Raw genomic sequence first — 15,823 nt, 5'->3', positions numbered from 1 at the left:
TTTGAACATAATCACCCAAGCTCCTTTCTATTTTAGTCAGAGCCAGGATCTTGGCAGAGGTGGTCAGAAACAAAGCAGATTTACTGAAGTACTGTAATTAGTTTTTGAGGATATGCACTTTACTTGAGTAGCTTTTTGGCTGACAGCTTATTACTTCTACTCCATTACATTTGAAAGATTATACAATAGTAGGTGGCGCTGTGCAGGTGGACCGTCCAAAGCCACTGACTCACAAAGAGGAAGAAGTTTTGTCCCTGTCGTGTTGCCGTACAGAGAGTGGACTTGGGCACAATTTTTCACAAGTTTTAGAAGCTACTTTGAATACTTAACCTCATACCCCCCGGTGTGAACGGAGCACATTTTCTCCAGTTTGGCTTTATCCAAATCTAAAAGCTTAAAAAAAAAAAAAAAAAAAAACATCAATGGAGCGATGAAAATGAGGTTGAAAACGCAATAGAGTGACAAAAACGTGACAAAAAACAATGAAAAAGCACAAAAAAAAGCCGCAAAAGTCACAATAACGTGGCAAAAAAAGGGGGGAAAAAGCAATGAAAAAGCAACAAAAAAAATGACAAAAGCACAATAAAAGACTGTTAATAACGCAACAAAAAAGTGACAAAAGAGCAACCAAAAGACATGGCGAAAACATGACATAAAAACAACCCAAAAAGCAATGAAAAAGCAACGAAAAAAAAAAGATGTCAAAAGACGACAAAAAGACGACAAAAGACGACAAAAAGACGACAAAAAGACGACAAAAAGACGACAAAAGATGACAAAAAGACGACAAAAAGACGACAAAAAGACGACAAAAAGGCTTTTTATGATCACTTTTGTATGTCCTAGCCTTCCAATGAGGCATACAGTGTCGCTCTCTAGTCAAGACGCTTTTAGATTTGGGTAAAGCCGAACAGGAGAAATGGGCTCGGTTCAGGCGCGGGGTGGTTTCAGTATTTCCAGGCAAGAAACAATTTGAGAGAGCTACTTTTACTTTTATTGGAGAAATATTTGACCAATACTACTTTGACCGCCTCTGGATCTTGGTCGCATGTGCCTACAAACACTAACTATGATCTGTCAAACCGCACTACCGCTCTCCGCCACTAGATGAAGCGTCGAGCGGCTCGTGAAGGCGTGAACCACACTGTGTGCTCCTTTAAAACAGACACATACACACGACATGCACGATTCAAAGAGGGAACAGATGCCGTGGTGCTTTGACTCCGATGGTTCACGTTTTTGACTGGAGCGGTCCCGTGAGGCATGCAGTGACAGCACATGTCCAGCAGGTGTGGTGGGGGGGGGGGGCGGGGTCGCGTCAAACGGACCCCAAAAGAGGGAACTTACATCAGGCTACAGTCCCCAGGGGGTGGTTAGTATGACAGTGTGGTTCTGTCCAGAGCAGAGGAGCAGAGGGAGAGAGTTAATTCACCGGGACGAAGAGGAAGAAGGACCGAGGGTGAGAAAATTACATTCAAAGAAATCGACAGATTTGACCACAGTGAACCAGGAAGAGGGTGCACAAGGTTTAATATGGACCTGGACAAAACACGGGGAAATCGGATGGATGCACTTTCACAAGACAGAGGAAAAATACCGGGTCATTGTTGTTTATATAGTAGGTGCTAATCTGTGCAGAAACGACGAGCAAAAAGCTTTATCATTCCTACCAAACATTTGAACAACAGAAACAATTCTCTTCATAAACATTCATTTAACAGCATATTTGATGTATTTCTGAAGGTAAAGTTGAGTGAGTAGAGACAGCTGCATTTACACTGAATAGTCTGTATGTTATGTTTTCTTTTAGCATTCAGGAGTATAACTAGCCAGGCTTAGCAACAATTAGCGTCAAAGTTAGCGGCAAGAAAGAGTAAAGTTAGCATTGAAGAAGAGGAGACCAAAGTGCAGTGGTTACCAACTGGTTTGTCTTCTACAATATGTTTTAAGGCATCGATGCTCTTAATTCACAATGCAAGGTGGCTCCGAACATCGTTTAATGTTGTTGTGTCATTTAGCAAGACACTTCATCCACCTTGCCCACGTCTGAATGTAGTGTGGGATTGCTAGGAATTGCTTGATAAAAATCATGAGAGAAGAGAGAGATCAGAGGCTCTATAAAAAAGTCAATATATTAAAGGGACTATACAGAGTTTAACAATGTTAAAATGATGTATTTTCCTCCCTCTACATGTTCCAGTAATGTCCTAATGTGTAGAATGAGCTCAGACCTATTTACCACAACTGCCTCTAAAATCCTTCACTCAAAAAGCTGTTAATTCGGGTCTGAAGTCGTGCGCGAGCTTAATATAGAAGCTGCAGTTACGCTTAAGACCTGAGGTGGGAGTAGTGAGTCTAAAAATGACCAACTTGCATCTCGTCCCTTTTAATTCCAGTTGTATATGCGCAAGTTTTGGGTGTTTTTTTTCCCCCAAATACTTTTACTGACCTTGGCCACTGATAACTGGCACCACTATGGCTACATTATCACTAGGGATGGGACGGTAAACAATAATATCGTTAATCGTGATAAAAAAATGCAGCAATAAATCGAACAACCTACGTATGGATATTTTCTCACAGCAGATTGTTCAGTAGAAGTGAAAAAACGGCAGTCATAGCAAGCACTAGCTAGCGTTAGCATTAGCACGATGCTAACATGTAGCATCATGTTAGCATTCTCCGTTTTTTTTTTAATTTATGGGCTGTTGAACCACTTTGCTCCTCTCAATGTCTTTGTATCTTCATTTAATAGCAAAAAAGCATACTCCAGTTTAATAGTATTACTCAAACCTGCTTGAATGATCAAAGTACTACAACAGGGATGTTTTTGACGAGGGAATGACGTCATGACATAGATAGAGGCTCCAAAAAATGGCCATTTTGCCTGTTGGCTCCCCTTTAAAGCACTAATATCATTGAAATCCAAAGCCACCAGTTGGGAACCACTGCCATAAAAGATGAGCTTTTACACAGAGCTGAAGCAAAGTTTGAGTATTGAAGATTATTGTAAAGTTAACATTACCATTATGCATCAGTCAGTGCTTTCAACCTGGCGAAAAGAGATAACAGTAATCTTTCTGTTGTCTTTGAGTTTCTGACGGTCAGACATACGACTGGTCTAAGAAACACGGGCCCCAAATCAAATGAATGATGAAGCGGTGAATCCACGGCTGCTGCATATTTACCTCCATGCACCCCGGCTGCCTATCCGAATCGGACGTCCTGTTCCCGGGCTCCCGCTGGCCGCTCTGCCCCCCTTGCCTGCGCTCCTCCCTGCAGCTCTCCTGAAGCTTCTTGGTCACAATCCTCGCGGCGTTTTCAGCCAGCGTGTACCCCGGGGGCGCGGACAAGTCCTGCCGAATGCTAACCACCTCCGAGTTTTTGTCCCCGTGCGTCTCCACAATGAGCTGAACGGGACTCGGAGAGCGCCCCCTAGCGGTCCGTGAGGCGGGGTCCGGTTGAGTCCTGTGCTCGTGAATGGGGCTGGGTTCGGCGGGACGGGAGCGGCTGGGCGACTTGTTGAACTTGGGCAAGGGCTCGAAGCTGACCGGCGTGTGATCGATGATGTTAAAAAGGCTGGAGAGGCCGTCGTTGATCGTCGTGTGCACAGGACTGTCCCGGGTCGTGGTGGAGCGCGCCCAGGCCGACTCGCTGTTGCCCTTCTGCGGCGTGGTCGGGGTGGGCGCGCGGGCACCGCTGTTCGCCAGGTCGTTCTTGCTGGACGACGACGGCTTGCGCTGCAGCTTGGGCGACCCGTATTTGGGGGAGCAACACGGCCGCTCGAATTTGCTTTGGATGACGGGCGAGTATTGCACTTTCCTCGTATTGCGGGACGGGGAGGAAATCGGAGTGCTGCCCCCTTTGGGCGTGAGGCAGCGGTGCGGACTGCTGGTGAGGTTCCTTAGCAGGTCAGTCTGAAGCCCGACGCTGATGGTTTGCGTAGTTTGGGTCCCCCTCGTGGTGAAACCGTTCGTCTGGCAGGACATGTCCCGGAGAACGGGGCCGGGAGGGGAGCGTATTGCGTTCCGAACGGATATCGCCACCTCTTTCATGTCGTCGCTCAGGTTGCGGGACAGCTGCAGCTCGAGCGGAGAGGGGTATCCCACCGCGGGGCAAACCGGTTGGTTCGGTGAAGTCCTGAGCCCCCACCTCCCTGAGCTGAAAACGTCATCCCCCAAACCGGACCCCATCCCGTTGCCCTGGGGCGCTCTCGTCGGGCTGTGCAAGTACCCGAAGTGCTCCACGCCCACCGGCCCCGCCCCGTGCCCCCGCAACTGCGTCCTGTGGCAGTGTTCGGGACTGCTCATTGTATCCGTCGTCAACGTGGCGCTCGTCGTCAGTAACCAAGCGGGCGGCGGGGAGTAGGGGTCCAGCAGCTCCCCCGGCCCGTGCGGTTCGGACCCCCGGTCGGGCCACGCCTCTCTGGGACACGAAGCCGTTGGGAAATCCCAGCCTTTCGTGTTGAACTCCTCGATGTATTTGAGGTCGTCGGGAGAGAGGGGCGGGGTCACGTCGTCGCCGCCGCGGTCGCTGTGGCGACTCTTGTCCGGGAGAAACGGGGAGCTGTCCATCAGGCGCTGGAAGTCACTCATGGAGCACACGGACTTGGCCCTTTAAAAAACAGACACAGGATTAGCAAGAGATAGATCAGACTTTTATTACAGTTTAATTTAGTTTCTGGGGAGTTGTCAAAGATATTATTAAGAATCTACACCAACGCAGTGCAGTCATTTGAATAACTAAAGTTTTTCTGAGAATATTGCTGCTTCATGTGAACTGAGGAGCTCGTTTTCCTGAGATTTGATGCTGTTGTTCCCTGTTGGTTTGTGTTCATGGGCTTATTATATTATGTTTTTTATTTTTTATCTATTTCACCAAATGAAAACTGTCTATTATCACTGATTAGCCTGAACCTAAATGTGGATCTGTTGGTTTGCGTTTTAGTAAGATTAATGTCGGCCATTTCTCTCACAGTAGGCTTCTTGCACGGTCTGGCTACGCTAGTTCCTCTGACCTGAACTTGTGAGCGCCAGTACTTCCTGTTTGTATTCTTTTCCTGGAATCATATTTTCTAAAGATTATGTTGTGGGCAGTGAGTTCCCGGTAGAGGATCATTTACTGTGTGTTCGAATCTTGATGTAACGAGTTCAGATCGGAGACACCTGTGATCATAAAGGATTGATAGTTTGTCTTGAAGTTAAAGGCTAACATGCTATACATTTTTTTTTAAATAAAAGGCACTATTTCAAATTGTATAATGCATGAAATTAATGTTAGCCTTTAGCTTCAAGACAAACTCACTGATCCTTATAAACATAGACGTCCCCTTTACGGAAACATTTACACTGTACAGCAACTCGTTGACCTGCAGGAAGTGATCATCTACCAGGAACTCACTGTCCACCACAGAATCTTTAGGAAATACGATGATTCAAATGGGTCTGAGCTAATCTTAATGGAAATTAATACAAACAGGAAGTACTAGCGCCCACAACTTCAGCTCAGAGGAACTAGCGCAGCCACATTGTGCAACAAGCCCCACATCACTCTAAAGCAGGGGTAGGCAACGTCCAGGTTTTATGCTGGAGGGCCAAATTCGGCCTAAAAGCATGAAACCTTTGGCCCCCAAGACAATTTTGAAGAAACATGTATTCATAAATCACAGACCAAATACGTGAAAGGACTCTAAAATGTGGAAAATACTGTCAATATTTTCACATTTCCCAGCAAAACACCCCACTACATCATATATTATGAGCAAAACGTATATTTGTAGAGAAAAGGTGCTTTACTTTGGGCTAAAATTGTGAGTTTCTTTGGTGTTTTGGCAATGAAGAAAATCGGCCCTCCATGACACAAACTTGCCTACCCCTGCTCTAAAGACAATCAAACTAATTAAAGACAAATGAACAAATCCGCAGTCGGGTAAAGTTTGACACACTGAAGCAGGAAAGTATTGCAATAAACTTTATTACTGAAGGCCTTATGATGCCACAGAAACTAACTCTAAAACTTAAAAATGACAATTAGTCTCTGCTTGAAAAGTACTTAATCTTAAAAAATCCCACAATGAACTTGCAATACAATGAGATGCAACTTAGTTTGGGTAAAAAGTATTTGATTTGAAAAATGGGGGGGAATGCAAATAAATGTTCTGACGATAAATATTGAGTCAAAAAATGTATTGTCTGTATTCATTGAATGATGAGTTGACAACCCTCTGCAGCAATGTCACATTTGTCAAACTATAAGAATCTTCCCTTTCCAAGACAAGGCAAGTTTCTTTGTACAGCCTGATGTAAACACATAGTAGACTTATTCAAAGTATTTTACTGGACAATAATCGGGTGTGAAAGTGCATAAAATTATACTCAGAAGGCAAATCAAAGTCAATAAAACACAGATAATCATTAAAAATTAAACAACCCAAACAAAATACCATCAGAACTCTTTTTTCCAGCCAGATGCGACATGGGGAAATGTGTCCTTTTGATCCATCCTTCAGTGTGGAAGTGAACATATACTATAATATAAAACAGAGCCCTTTTGAGCCTGGTCTTAGATACCTGAGCAGACTGCCTCCTCCCATCTCGTCATCGGGGAAGGTCTCCCCCTCTCTGTCCGACAGCTCATTCAAGGCCTGAAACATAAAGCAAATGAACAGCGCTTTCAACTTAATTCACCTCAAGTCACAAAGAGCACGGAGCATGCACAGTGAAGAGGTGTGTTCCAGGTCGAAAAGTGCTCTTTAGGTAAAGTGCTTTTGCGTTTAGTATAGAACACTTGCAATGACATGAAACAACTCTCACAAGCATCAAAAATACATGACCTGCACCTACAGAGAACTTCAGTCAGAATTGCGGAGGCATTAATAAAGTATGGAATTAGGCTCCACCGATGATGCTGTATGATATGGATATGTGTTTGGAAAAAAGAGGTTTTTGTGCAATAAAGATGCTTTATTATACACCCTTTGCACAATTTTCTTTGTATGAGTTTAGTTCATCGACTAAATCTAAAATGAACGCAGTCAACTACATTTATACTATAGTGAACATATTCAGAGTTGGTGCTCACCTTTCTGGGGCCCTACACAACGCAACTGAAACCTGCACCTTATTTCTATCTTACCTCTGAGAATTAACTTGATGGTAGGTTGTTTTAGACTGTACACATTCACAGCAGTGTTCATTTCGTCGACCAAAATATTTAGTCTTAATTTAAGTCAAAGTGATATTTTTGACGAGTAAAATTGGGCTAAAACTAAATTAAAAGTTTTTCATAAGACTAAAACTATGACTAAAATGTCCAGATATTTTAGTCTTCTAAATAAGACTAAATCAAAATGAAAAGGAGAGACTAAAATCATCCAAACTTCTATAGAAGCTCTTTCAGACTATAGAAGTCTAAGAGAGCCTCATATGCTTTACAATCACGGCCAAAGGAAAAGCTCTGAGCTTTGTTCATGTGGGAGCAGCTCCATGAAGCAGAGGAACAAGATTAAATGTGATTATAATGATTATAAATGCAAAGTCGACTAAATTAGTCTTAAATTTAGTCGACTAAATTTATTTGCAAAACTAGACTAAAATTGAAACGATTTTGTTGACTTAATCTAAAATTAAACTACATTTTTGTCAAAAGACTAAGACTAAAACTAAATCAAAATATGTTGTCAAAATTAACACTGATTCACAGAGCTGTAGTTACTGAAAGTAACTTGCTGCGATGAGAGCTGTGTGGATTCAGCTCCCAAACCACAACAGCTTTGCTCACTTCTATTCGCCAAACTACTGTCCTGATATGAGTCTCCTCTGCTCGAGACAACAAGAAGAAAGTCGCGAGTGGAGAAGCACTTTATCAGACTGCTCAGACTGAGAGTGAGCGAGTGCTGTCAGAGAGCATGTTGCCATAACAACGCGTTGATTAATCCCGCCTTAAAGGAACAGGCCACCGTTTCTCCACACTGATATATGTTCTTACCTGAGCTTAGACGTACCTGTCTGATCTTTGTGTGTGCCCTCAGTCATGCAAAACGACCAAAGATGTTGTTAGCATTTGGCCTCTCCCAATGTGTTCCTATAGCTCCAAATAGGGTGAAGTCAGAAGCTACTACGCTCCTCCAAAGACCAGACAGGTACGTATATACTCGTCTAAGCTCAGGTAAGAACATATCTCAGTATCTCAAGCGCATTTTCTCCACTTCAGCTTTACCCAAATCCAAAAGAATCTTGACTGGAGCTTACAGCCTATAGGCCAGGGTAACACCTCATTTGAAAGCTGCAAAATTGGTCTTGTGTTGTTGCCATGTTGCTCTTGCGTTATTGTCACTCTTTTATGGCTTTTTTTTACACACCATTTTTGTTTTGCGTTTTCATCACTTGTGTGTTGGTCTTTTGTTCCGTTTTTGTCCCTTTATTGTTGCCTTTTTGTTACGTTTCTGTCACTTTTTCATCACTTTTTTCATCACATTTTAGTCACATTTTTGTTGCTGTTTTTGACGCTTTTTTCAAGAAGCTCTTATATTTGGGTAATGCCAAACTGAAGAAAACAGTTTGCAGGAACAGACAGGCCCACAGTCCGCACCTCCTTCATGCAGGGAAACCTCTTCTCGCTGTCCAGGCCCGTGGGCGTCGGGACGTCCAGGCCGACAAGGGGGTCCAGGGTGAGGGCGTCCACGAAGGGGTTTTCCGTGGGACCCTTCGCCCTCTGCTCCTCCAGCACGGCGTCCGAGTCGGAGTGAGAGCGCGTGGTGGGCATCGGGGCGGGACCGGGGGAGCGGGGAGCTGCGCTGGGACTGTCCTGCGGGGAGATGGCTCCTCTGTGGGGGGTGCTCTCTGCTCCCTCAGCGTGGCGGGAGTTCAGCTCTCTCTGCAGCTGTGAAGCAAAGAAATGACAATGTTATGAATAGCTATGGAGAAATTATGAAGCAAACCAATTAAATATTCACGACACTTTGAGTTGGATTATATTTCCCAGGACATAATAAGTGCTTTTTTTTGTCACTCTATGAGGAGTGACAAAAGCATTCATGGACACAATTACAGCTGCCACATTGCATGATGCAGTGTTTCAGTGTAAATTGGTGCTATTAAAGCTATAAAGTACCTCATTTATTTTCCTTAAGTCGAGAACATTTGCTTTGCCACATAATGAGCCACAAACTTCAAAACGAGTTTATTTCATCGGTCAAATGGAGACAAATGTAATAACTGAAGGCTGCCATTGCTATTCAAGTCATGTGGCGCCGGTTTTCCCATCGACCGACATGATGGAGTGAGAGTGACGTGTCGGGCTGGATACCGCTAAACCAGGGGCGGACTGGGACTGAAAAACAGCCCTGGACTCTGGTCAGCCTGGCCCAAATTAGCGTAAATGCGACACTTCCACAAATACACATGTTAACCTCTTACCCTCCGCCTTAACCGAGAGCATTTTCTCCAGTTCGGCTTTGCCCAAATCTAAAAGCTTCTTGACTCGTAACGCCTCATTTGAAAGCTAAAATCTAGAAAAGTGATGGTAACTTTTTGTCACGTTGTCGCGGCATTTTTGTCATGTTTTTGCTGCTTTTCCATTACTTTTTGGCGTGTTTTCGTTACTTTTTCGTCACTTTTTGTCACTTTTTGGTCGTGTTTTCGCCTCTTGTTTTTCCCCAATTTATTCATGTTATTGTTGTTTTTTTTCATTGCTTTGTCATCACGTTTTCCTCACATTTTGTCGTGTTTTTGTCACTTTTTTGTTGCTTTTCCAGCACATTTTTGTTTTTGGATGCTTTTCTTTTAGGCTTTTAGATTTGGGTAAAGCTCGGTCACGCCCGGGGGTAAGGGTAAGGTAAAGTGAGGGGCCAGACCGGTGGCCCTAGAGCCAGTGGCCCTTCTGTGCTCTTCCAGAATCGACTTATGGCCAGTCCGCCCCTGCGCTAAACAAGACAAGTGTAGTATCGGGAAAAAAAAGTTAGTAAATAAAGTATTGAAAAAATATATATCTTCGAGACCAGGTTTTGATGGTGTTGGTCCAGGGAAAGCATTAAAGGAAGTGACTTGGTTGTTTCAGCTTAAAAGAATAGGCCACGGTTCTTCTATACTGAGATATGTTCTTACCTGATCTTAGATGAGTTGATGCGTACCTGTCTGGTCTTTGTGTGTGCCCTCAGTCACGCACAACGACCAAAGATGTTGTTAGCATTTGGCCTCTTCCAGTATATTCCCACAGCTCCAAACATGCTGAAGATAGAAGCGACCACGCTCTTCCACGGGCACAAAGACAAGACAGGTACGTATCAACTCGTTTACGCTCAGGGAAGAACATATCACAGTATGGAAAAACGGTGGCCTGTTCTTTTAAATAAGAAATAAGGCCCGATCTTGTGTTTCAAAACGCAGACTATAGCGTAACGTTTTGTGCTGAGTAGGAGCTCACTCTGGAGATCTTGCCACTCCAGACTTCAGTTTTTAGAGCCTGTAATGCTTGAGGAAGAACACATAGTAGAGCGATGTAAACGAGGAAATGAATGTCACGTCCTCTTGCAATGCCCTCTCACAAGGAAAATCTAGAAGCCTGCGCCCCCCGTGCCCCAAGATCTGGTCCATAGTCTTCTTTAGCCTGGGAGTACCCATGCTGCTGTGTGCGTATTCGCATGGATTTGGGGACCAATCACAGAACGAGGAGGGACGGCGAGACGATGACGCGCTACATATGGAAGCTTGTAGTTTACGGATTTCTCTTTTTTTTTTTTTTTTTTACAGTTTATTTATTATTTATTTATTTATACAACATGACAGCAGCAACTCCATATTCTGATCAAGCTTTAGACCGCGTTCTAAACAGTTTAACTCGAAGGTTTACAGCGGGTGCGTCATACGTCATCAGATACGATGATACGATTGGCTGTGGCCACGTGCAGACGCATGATAGACATTTGTCGCGCCCAATAAACGACTATGGACGATCTTAACCACACCTCTCCTACGAGAAAATGAATTGGTGGTCCCCAGACTAAATATAACTTGTCTAAGTCTTTTATGGAATAAATTAACATTACTGTTCTATTTTCTGGCTCTAGATGACAAATATTTTAGGATAGGCATAGAAAAAAGTATCGCTCAGGTTATCTATATCGAAAACCAAGTATCGATTTGAAGAATTATTTACCTGGCAGTACCCAGGTCCCCAGTCCTAGTGGCGAGGTTGTGTCCCATTGCAAGCATCGCACACATTTTAACATCCTGCAGGAAATTCTGCTGGATGTTCTAATGTCAGGATTTTAGGGGGAAAAAAGGAAAGGACGTCGCATGTGTAGATTTATAGATGGATTTACAGATGCTTTGCCCGACAGCACTCCAAAAAATATATCTAGATAAGTTCAAAGACTCAGATTGAGCATAATATTTTAAATGTGAGTTGTTTTGACAAGTTAAGATGTAGTTTGGCATTTCAACTGATTAATCACTTGTTCTGAGACTCAATTCAGTTCATTTTGTCTTTATTTCAGGTTGTTTTATCTGCCAATGGGGTGTGGAAATTGCACTTGAAAAAGATACATGCTAGAATGAGTGATAATCCACGTTTTTAATTGCATCACTTTTTAATAACCCGCCTGCAGGGTTATTGATTGTGTTTTTCCTTTACTCTGTGGGGGTAAGTTACGATCGTAGCCAGAGCTGCCCTGAGTGAGCGAGGCGGCTCCTCTTACCGCACGGCTCTACTTAACCTTGGCTTTATTTATCTCATCGTTAAGCCACTTTTCCCCCTGACCTGCTTCCTTCTCTCTCTAACCACATCTGAATAATACATCTCCTGTCTCTTTGCATCAGCACTTTCACGACTTTCTGTTTTGGAGTGGAGCGGCGTCTCTGCGTTTTCATTACCGCGCCGCGCACCTCTTTGTATGTTAATATTACGCGGAGTTAAATTAAAGCCGAGGCGCCGTGGGCCCCTCTCCGAGAAGAGTTCAGCTCATTACAACAGCTCAGAGCGGACATCAATTATTCAGCGATTCCCCGAGTTTGCTCTCGCTCTCAGACAGAGGCAAAGTTAGAGCACTAAGCAGGGCAGACGAGCCTCTCACGCATTTAGAACAACAAGGAAGAGGCTTTACTGTTGTTTTTGGAGCACGATTCAAGAAGCACAGATCGAGCATGTAAAGCAGGCCGTGGTGTTTATTCTTCCCTCCCTAAGTGAGCCAGCTTTTTTAAGTCGGTTGGATAAACATGTGACTGAGAGTTTGAGGCTGATCATCTTTTGACCTGTGTGAAGTTAGCCCCCCCCTCCCTCCCCAGTGTCACTCCACTGTGGTGTCATTTAGTGCTTCGCTGGAGCATGTTTGTGCACAGCAAATGAAAGCCTGAGCTCTGTTTCTTTGAGCTGAAGGTCATGGATCGGTGAGTGAATCAGACACTTCACAAAGGTCGCCTTTTGTCTTTTATTTTGCGAGCATACTGCAAAAAGAATGATCATCTTAAAGGGACTATACAGAGTATAAAAATGTTAAAATGATGTCTTTTTCTCCCCCTACCTGTTCCAGCCATGTCCTAATAGAATGAGCTCAGACCTGCCCTAAAATCCTGCACTGTCACTCAAAAAGTTGTTACTTCGGGTCTGAAGCTTAATATAGAAGCTGCAGTCATGTGTAAGGTGGCAGTAGTGAGTATAAAATGACCAACTTGCATCTAGTCCCTTTAACAATACTTGGTTTTTGATACTGACACCTGAAGGATTTTCCGTACCAAACTTTTTCCGATACCTACACTAAAATATATGTCATATAGAACCAAAACAGATTAATAATGTTAATTTATTCCTTTTCCTTCCATTTAATTTCAAACTACAAAAAGGGCTTTTTTCTTATTTTCCTCCCATTTATAACTATTTTACCCCCACATAATTTTTCCCAAATTTTCCATATTTTTCCAATTGTTTTTCTCAAATTTTCCCCAAATGTGTCCACTTTTTCCCCTTACATTTGTCCAAAATCTTAATTTTTCCCTCCCAATTTTTATTTTTTTAATTTATACCAGTAGAAATTATAGATACAGACGGCATCTCTGGAATCGCCCATATATGGTCATTTTTGAAAACAGTTAAGGGGGAAAACTATTTGGAGAAAAATCTAAACTTTCTCTAATTATTCAAAAACGACTTAAAGCCGTACTAAGTTACCTTAATAAATCCTTCCCGTACTCCCTCTGGGGTTAATACAAGTGTTTATGGGATGATTGGAGGGTCTTTCATCTCCCCCTGGTGTCTCTGGCCAGAAAACCATGTTTGCAACTTGACTGCCACCGGTCCGAAGCCACCAATACACACTAGTGGAATCACGAAGAAGAAGCTAACATGCTAACCGGAAAAGCTAACTGCGGGCTAACGTCACGTTAAACAGTATTTACAGCCAAGTTTGAGTGAAAAAAAATATTTCCATTGTATAATTGGATGCACAATAGCCCTCTCTCCCTTCGCCTTTTCTGTCAGCGTAGTATTTACACTCCAAGACAATTAATGAGTAAAAAAAATCGTAACTTGCTACAACACCTACAGTTGCGCTTATGGCCTCTAGGGGCAAGAGTTACTTAGTACTGCTTTAAACAAATGCTGAAATATGAATATGGTTTTCTACTAAATAAAGATACAAAGACATGGAGAGGAGCAAAGTGGTTCAACAGCCCACATCATGTTAGCATCGGGCTAATGCTAATGGGTAGCTAGCGCGAGCTAAAAGTGCAGTTTTTCGCTTCTCCTGAATAATCTGCTGTGAATAAACATCCATATGGACCCGATTTAGACTTGCTTTTATTTATGTGTGATAAATAAGTTCATATTCCACCAGAAAATGGCAAAAAAGAGTGGAAAATTGTGTTTCTCTAAAGATTGTATTTTCCCCCTCGGTGAGGCCACGCCCCCTTCTATGACGAGATGGTTCCCAGTTCGTACTTGATGGTCTGTGTGGGTGTGGCTCTCACCCGGTCCATCTTGCGGTGCATCTCCCTCATGCTGCTGTCCCACTCCTGCCTCTCTCTCTCGAACCTCTCCATCAGCTCGTTCTTCTCACGGCTCCACCTCTTCTCGCCGTGCTGCAGTTTCCAGCGCAGGTCCAAGGTGGCGCTGTGGCTCTCCGACAGAAGCCTCCGGTGCTCCTCGCGCTCCTGCTTCAGCGCCTCGTCAGTGTCGGCGTCGGCCTCCTCGTGTTTCAGCTGCAACGGGGGGAGAAAAACACACGCGCTTTAGTTCTTCCTCATCAGACTGTTGCATATCTGGCCTTCATCACTTTTATTGTGAAACGAGAGGCTCCTAAGCCGCGATTAGGCCAAGTGCTTCTGTAATTACGGCGTACAGTGGTCATCAGAAGAGACAAACAGGTGATTCATCTTTTCAAGAGGGAGCTGTCCTTGTTTTTAATGGGCTTCATGAGGTAATTACCCACTGAAAGAAGTCACTTTGTTTAAGCATTTCAATCCCGCTCAAAGCAAAGCTGCGATGTTTGGTCTCTTATCCCGCCGTTCGACAAAACCTCTACAATCAAAAGCCATTTACTCCCCGTCCATTATCTGCTGCAAAAACGGGGAGAGAAGCTGTTTGAATTAGGCGATAATATGGACAAAAGTCGAAATGTTTTTTGCAGACTTTCTGGAAAATGAGGATGAAGCGATTCTTTTGTAAAACATGAGAAACATGAAAAAATGTGCTTTCGCCCGAAAAGATAATTGTCCTGAACAGGCGACAAAAGGGCAAAAAAAAAAACATTTACTGCATTTTCCTCATTTTTAAAGCATTTTCTTTCCTAATTTTTTCTTATTTTATGTAATTTCTTTCAAAATCTTTCACTAATCTTTAACCAAAACCTTTACATTTTCCCCCCTCCTTTTGCCCCTATTTTTTCCCCTAATTGTTAACCTATGTTTTCCTCATTTTTAACCTATTTTTTCTAATTTTTTCCTCATTTTCCCCTCTATATTTTCTCTAATTTCTGCCTTATTTTCCCCCTAATTTTCTCATAATTTTTAACCTAATTTTCCCCCCCAATATTCGACACTATTTCAACCTATTTTTTCCTCACTTTAAATTTTTTCCCCTATTTTTTCCTACTTTTTAACCTAAATAGTGCCCCATTTTTGCCTCCTTTCCCCCTATTTTACTTCATTTTCACCCCAATTTTTCCTCATATTCCACCAATATTGCCCGCCTTATTTTTCCCCAAATTTTCTCCTATTTTCAACCTTTTCCTATTTTTTTCCATTTTTTTCTCTCTAATTTTTAACCTATTTTTTCCCAAAACCTTATTTTCTAAGTTCTACCTTATTTTCTCCCCATTTTCCCCTAATTTTTTCCTATTTTTTAAAATAATTTTTAGCTTAATCGTTCCCTTTTCCCCCAAATTTTTGACCCTATTTTAACGTAGTTTTTCCTCACTTTTAAGTTTTTCCCCCCTATTTTTTTTCCTATTTTTTTCCTAATTTTTTAACCTAATTATTGACCCATTTTCTCCTCCTTTTCCCTCCATTTTTCTTAATTTTCACCCCTATTTTTACTCATATATTCCCCTAATCATCACCCACATTTCTTCACATTGGAGACAAACTCCACACTACTTTAATAAAGTAAATGTGCAAATCTTCCAAACAGCAATTTTATATCATCCTGTAGATGATTTATTGCCCACCTCTAGTTTTGAATTAAGCTAAATTAGTAACATAGTGGAGGCAGTTTGAGTGCAGAAATGATCAGAACAACATTTCTAAACCTGCTTTTTGACACCACAGCGTTAAGCTGCTCGTGTATTTACAGGTAACGCGAGCGCCGCTTTTAGAACGCACTGATCCGGAACGAA

The 15,823-nt window shown here is 42.8% G+C and overlaps 1 protein-coding gene across 4 annotated transcripts in view; it reads right to left on the bottom strand.

The window, feature by feature from the left end:
- The window catches only part of mtcl1 (microtubule crosslinking factor 1), a 111,062-nt gene that overhangs the window by 3,443 nt on the left and 91,796 nt on the right, over positions 1–15,823 (bottom strand). For 2 of the 4 annotated variants that reach the window (XM_079569654.1, XM_079569655.1), the window contains 4 exons: positions 13,959–14,189; positions 8,590–8,880; positions 6,570–6,643; positions 3,189–4,614 (listed from right to left, as the gene is read on the bottom strand). In XM_079569654.1, coding sequence (XP_079425780.1) covers positions 3,189–4,614; positions 6,570–6,643; positions 8,590–8,880; positions 13,959–14,189 — 2,022 coding nt within the window. Of the gene's footprint in view, positions 1–1,347; positions 1,393–2,803; positions 3,053–3,188; positions 4,615–6,569; positions 6,644–8,589; positions 8,881–13,958; positions 14,190–15,823 lie in introns of those variants that run through there. The other 2 variants (XM_079569656.1, XM_079569657.1) reach the window with 2 other exon arrangements.

Source organism: Gobius niger, assembly GCF_951799975.1.
Source record: "Gobius niger genome assembly, chromosome: 13".
Taxonomy (NCBI): Eukaryota; Metazoa; Chordata; class Actinopteri; order Gobiiformes; family Gobiidae; genus Gobius; species Gobius niger.
The sequence above is the reverse complement of the archived record's forward strand: the minus strand, read 5'-3'. Positions and strand labels throughout refer to the sequence as shown.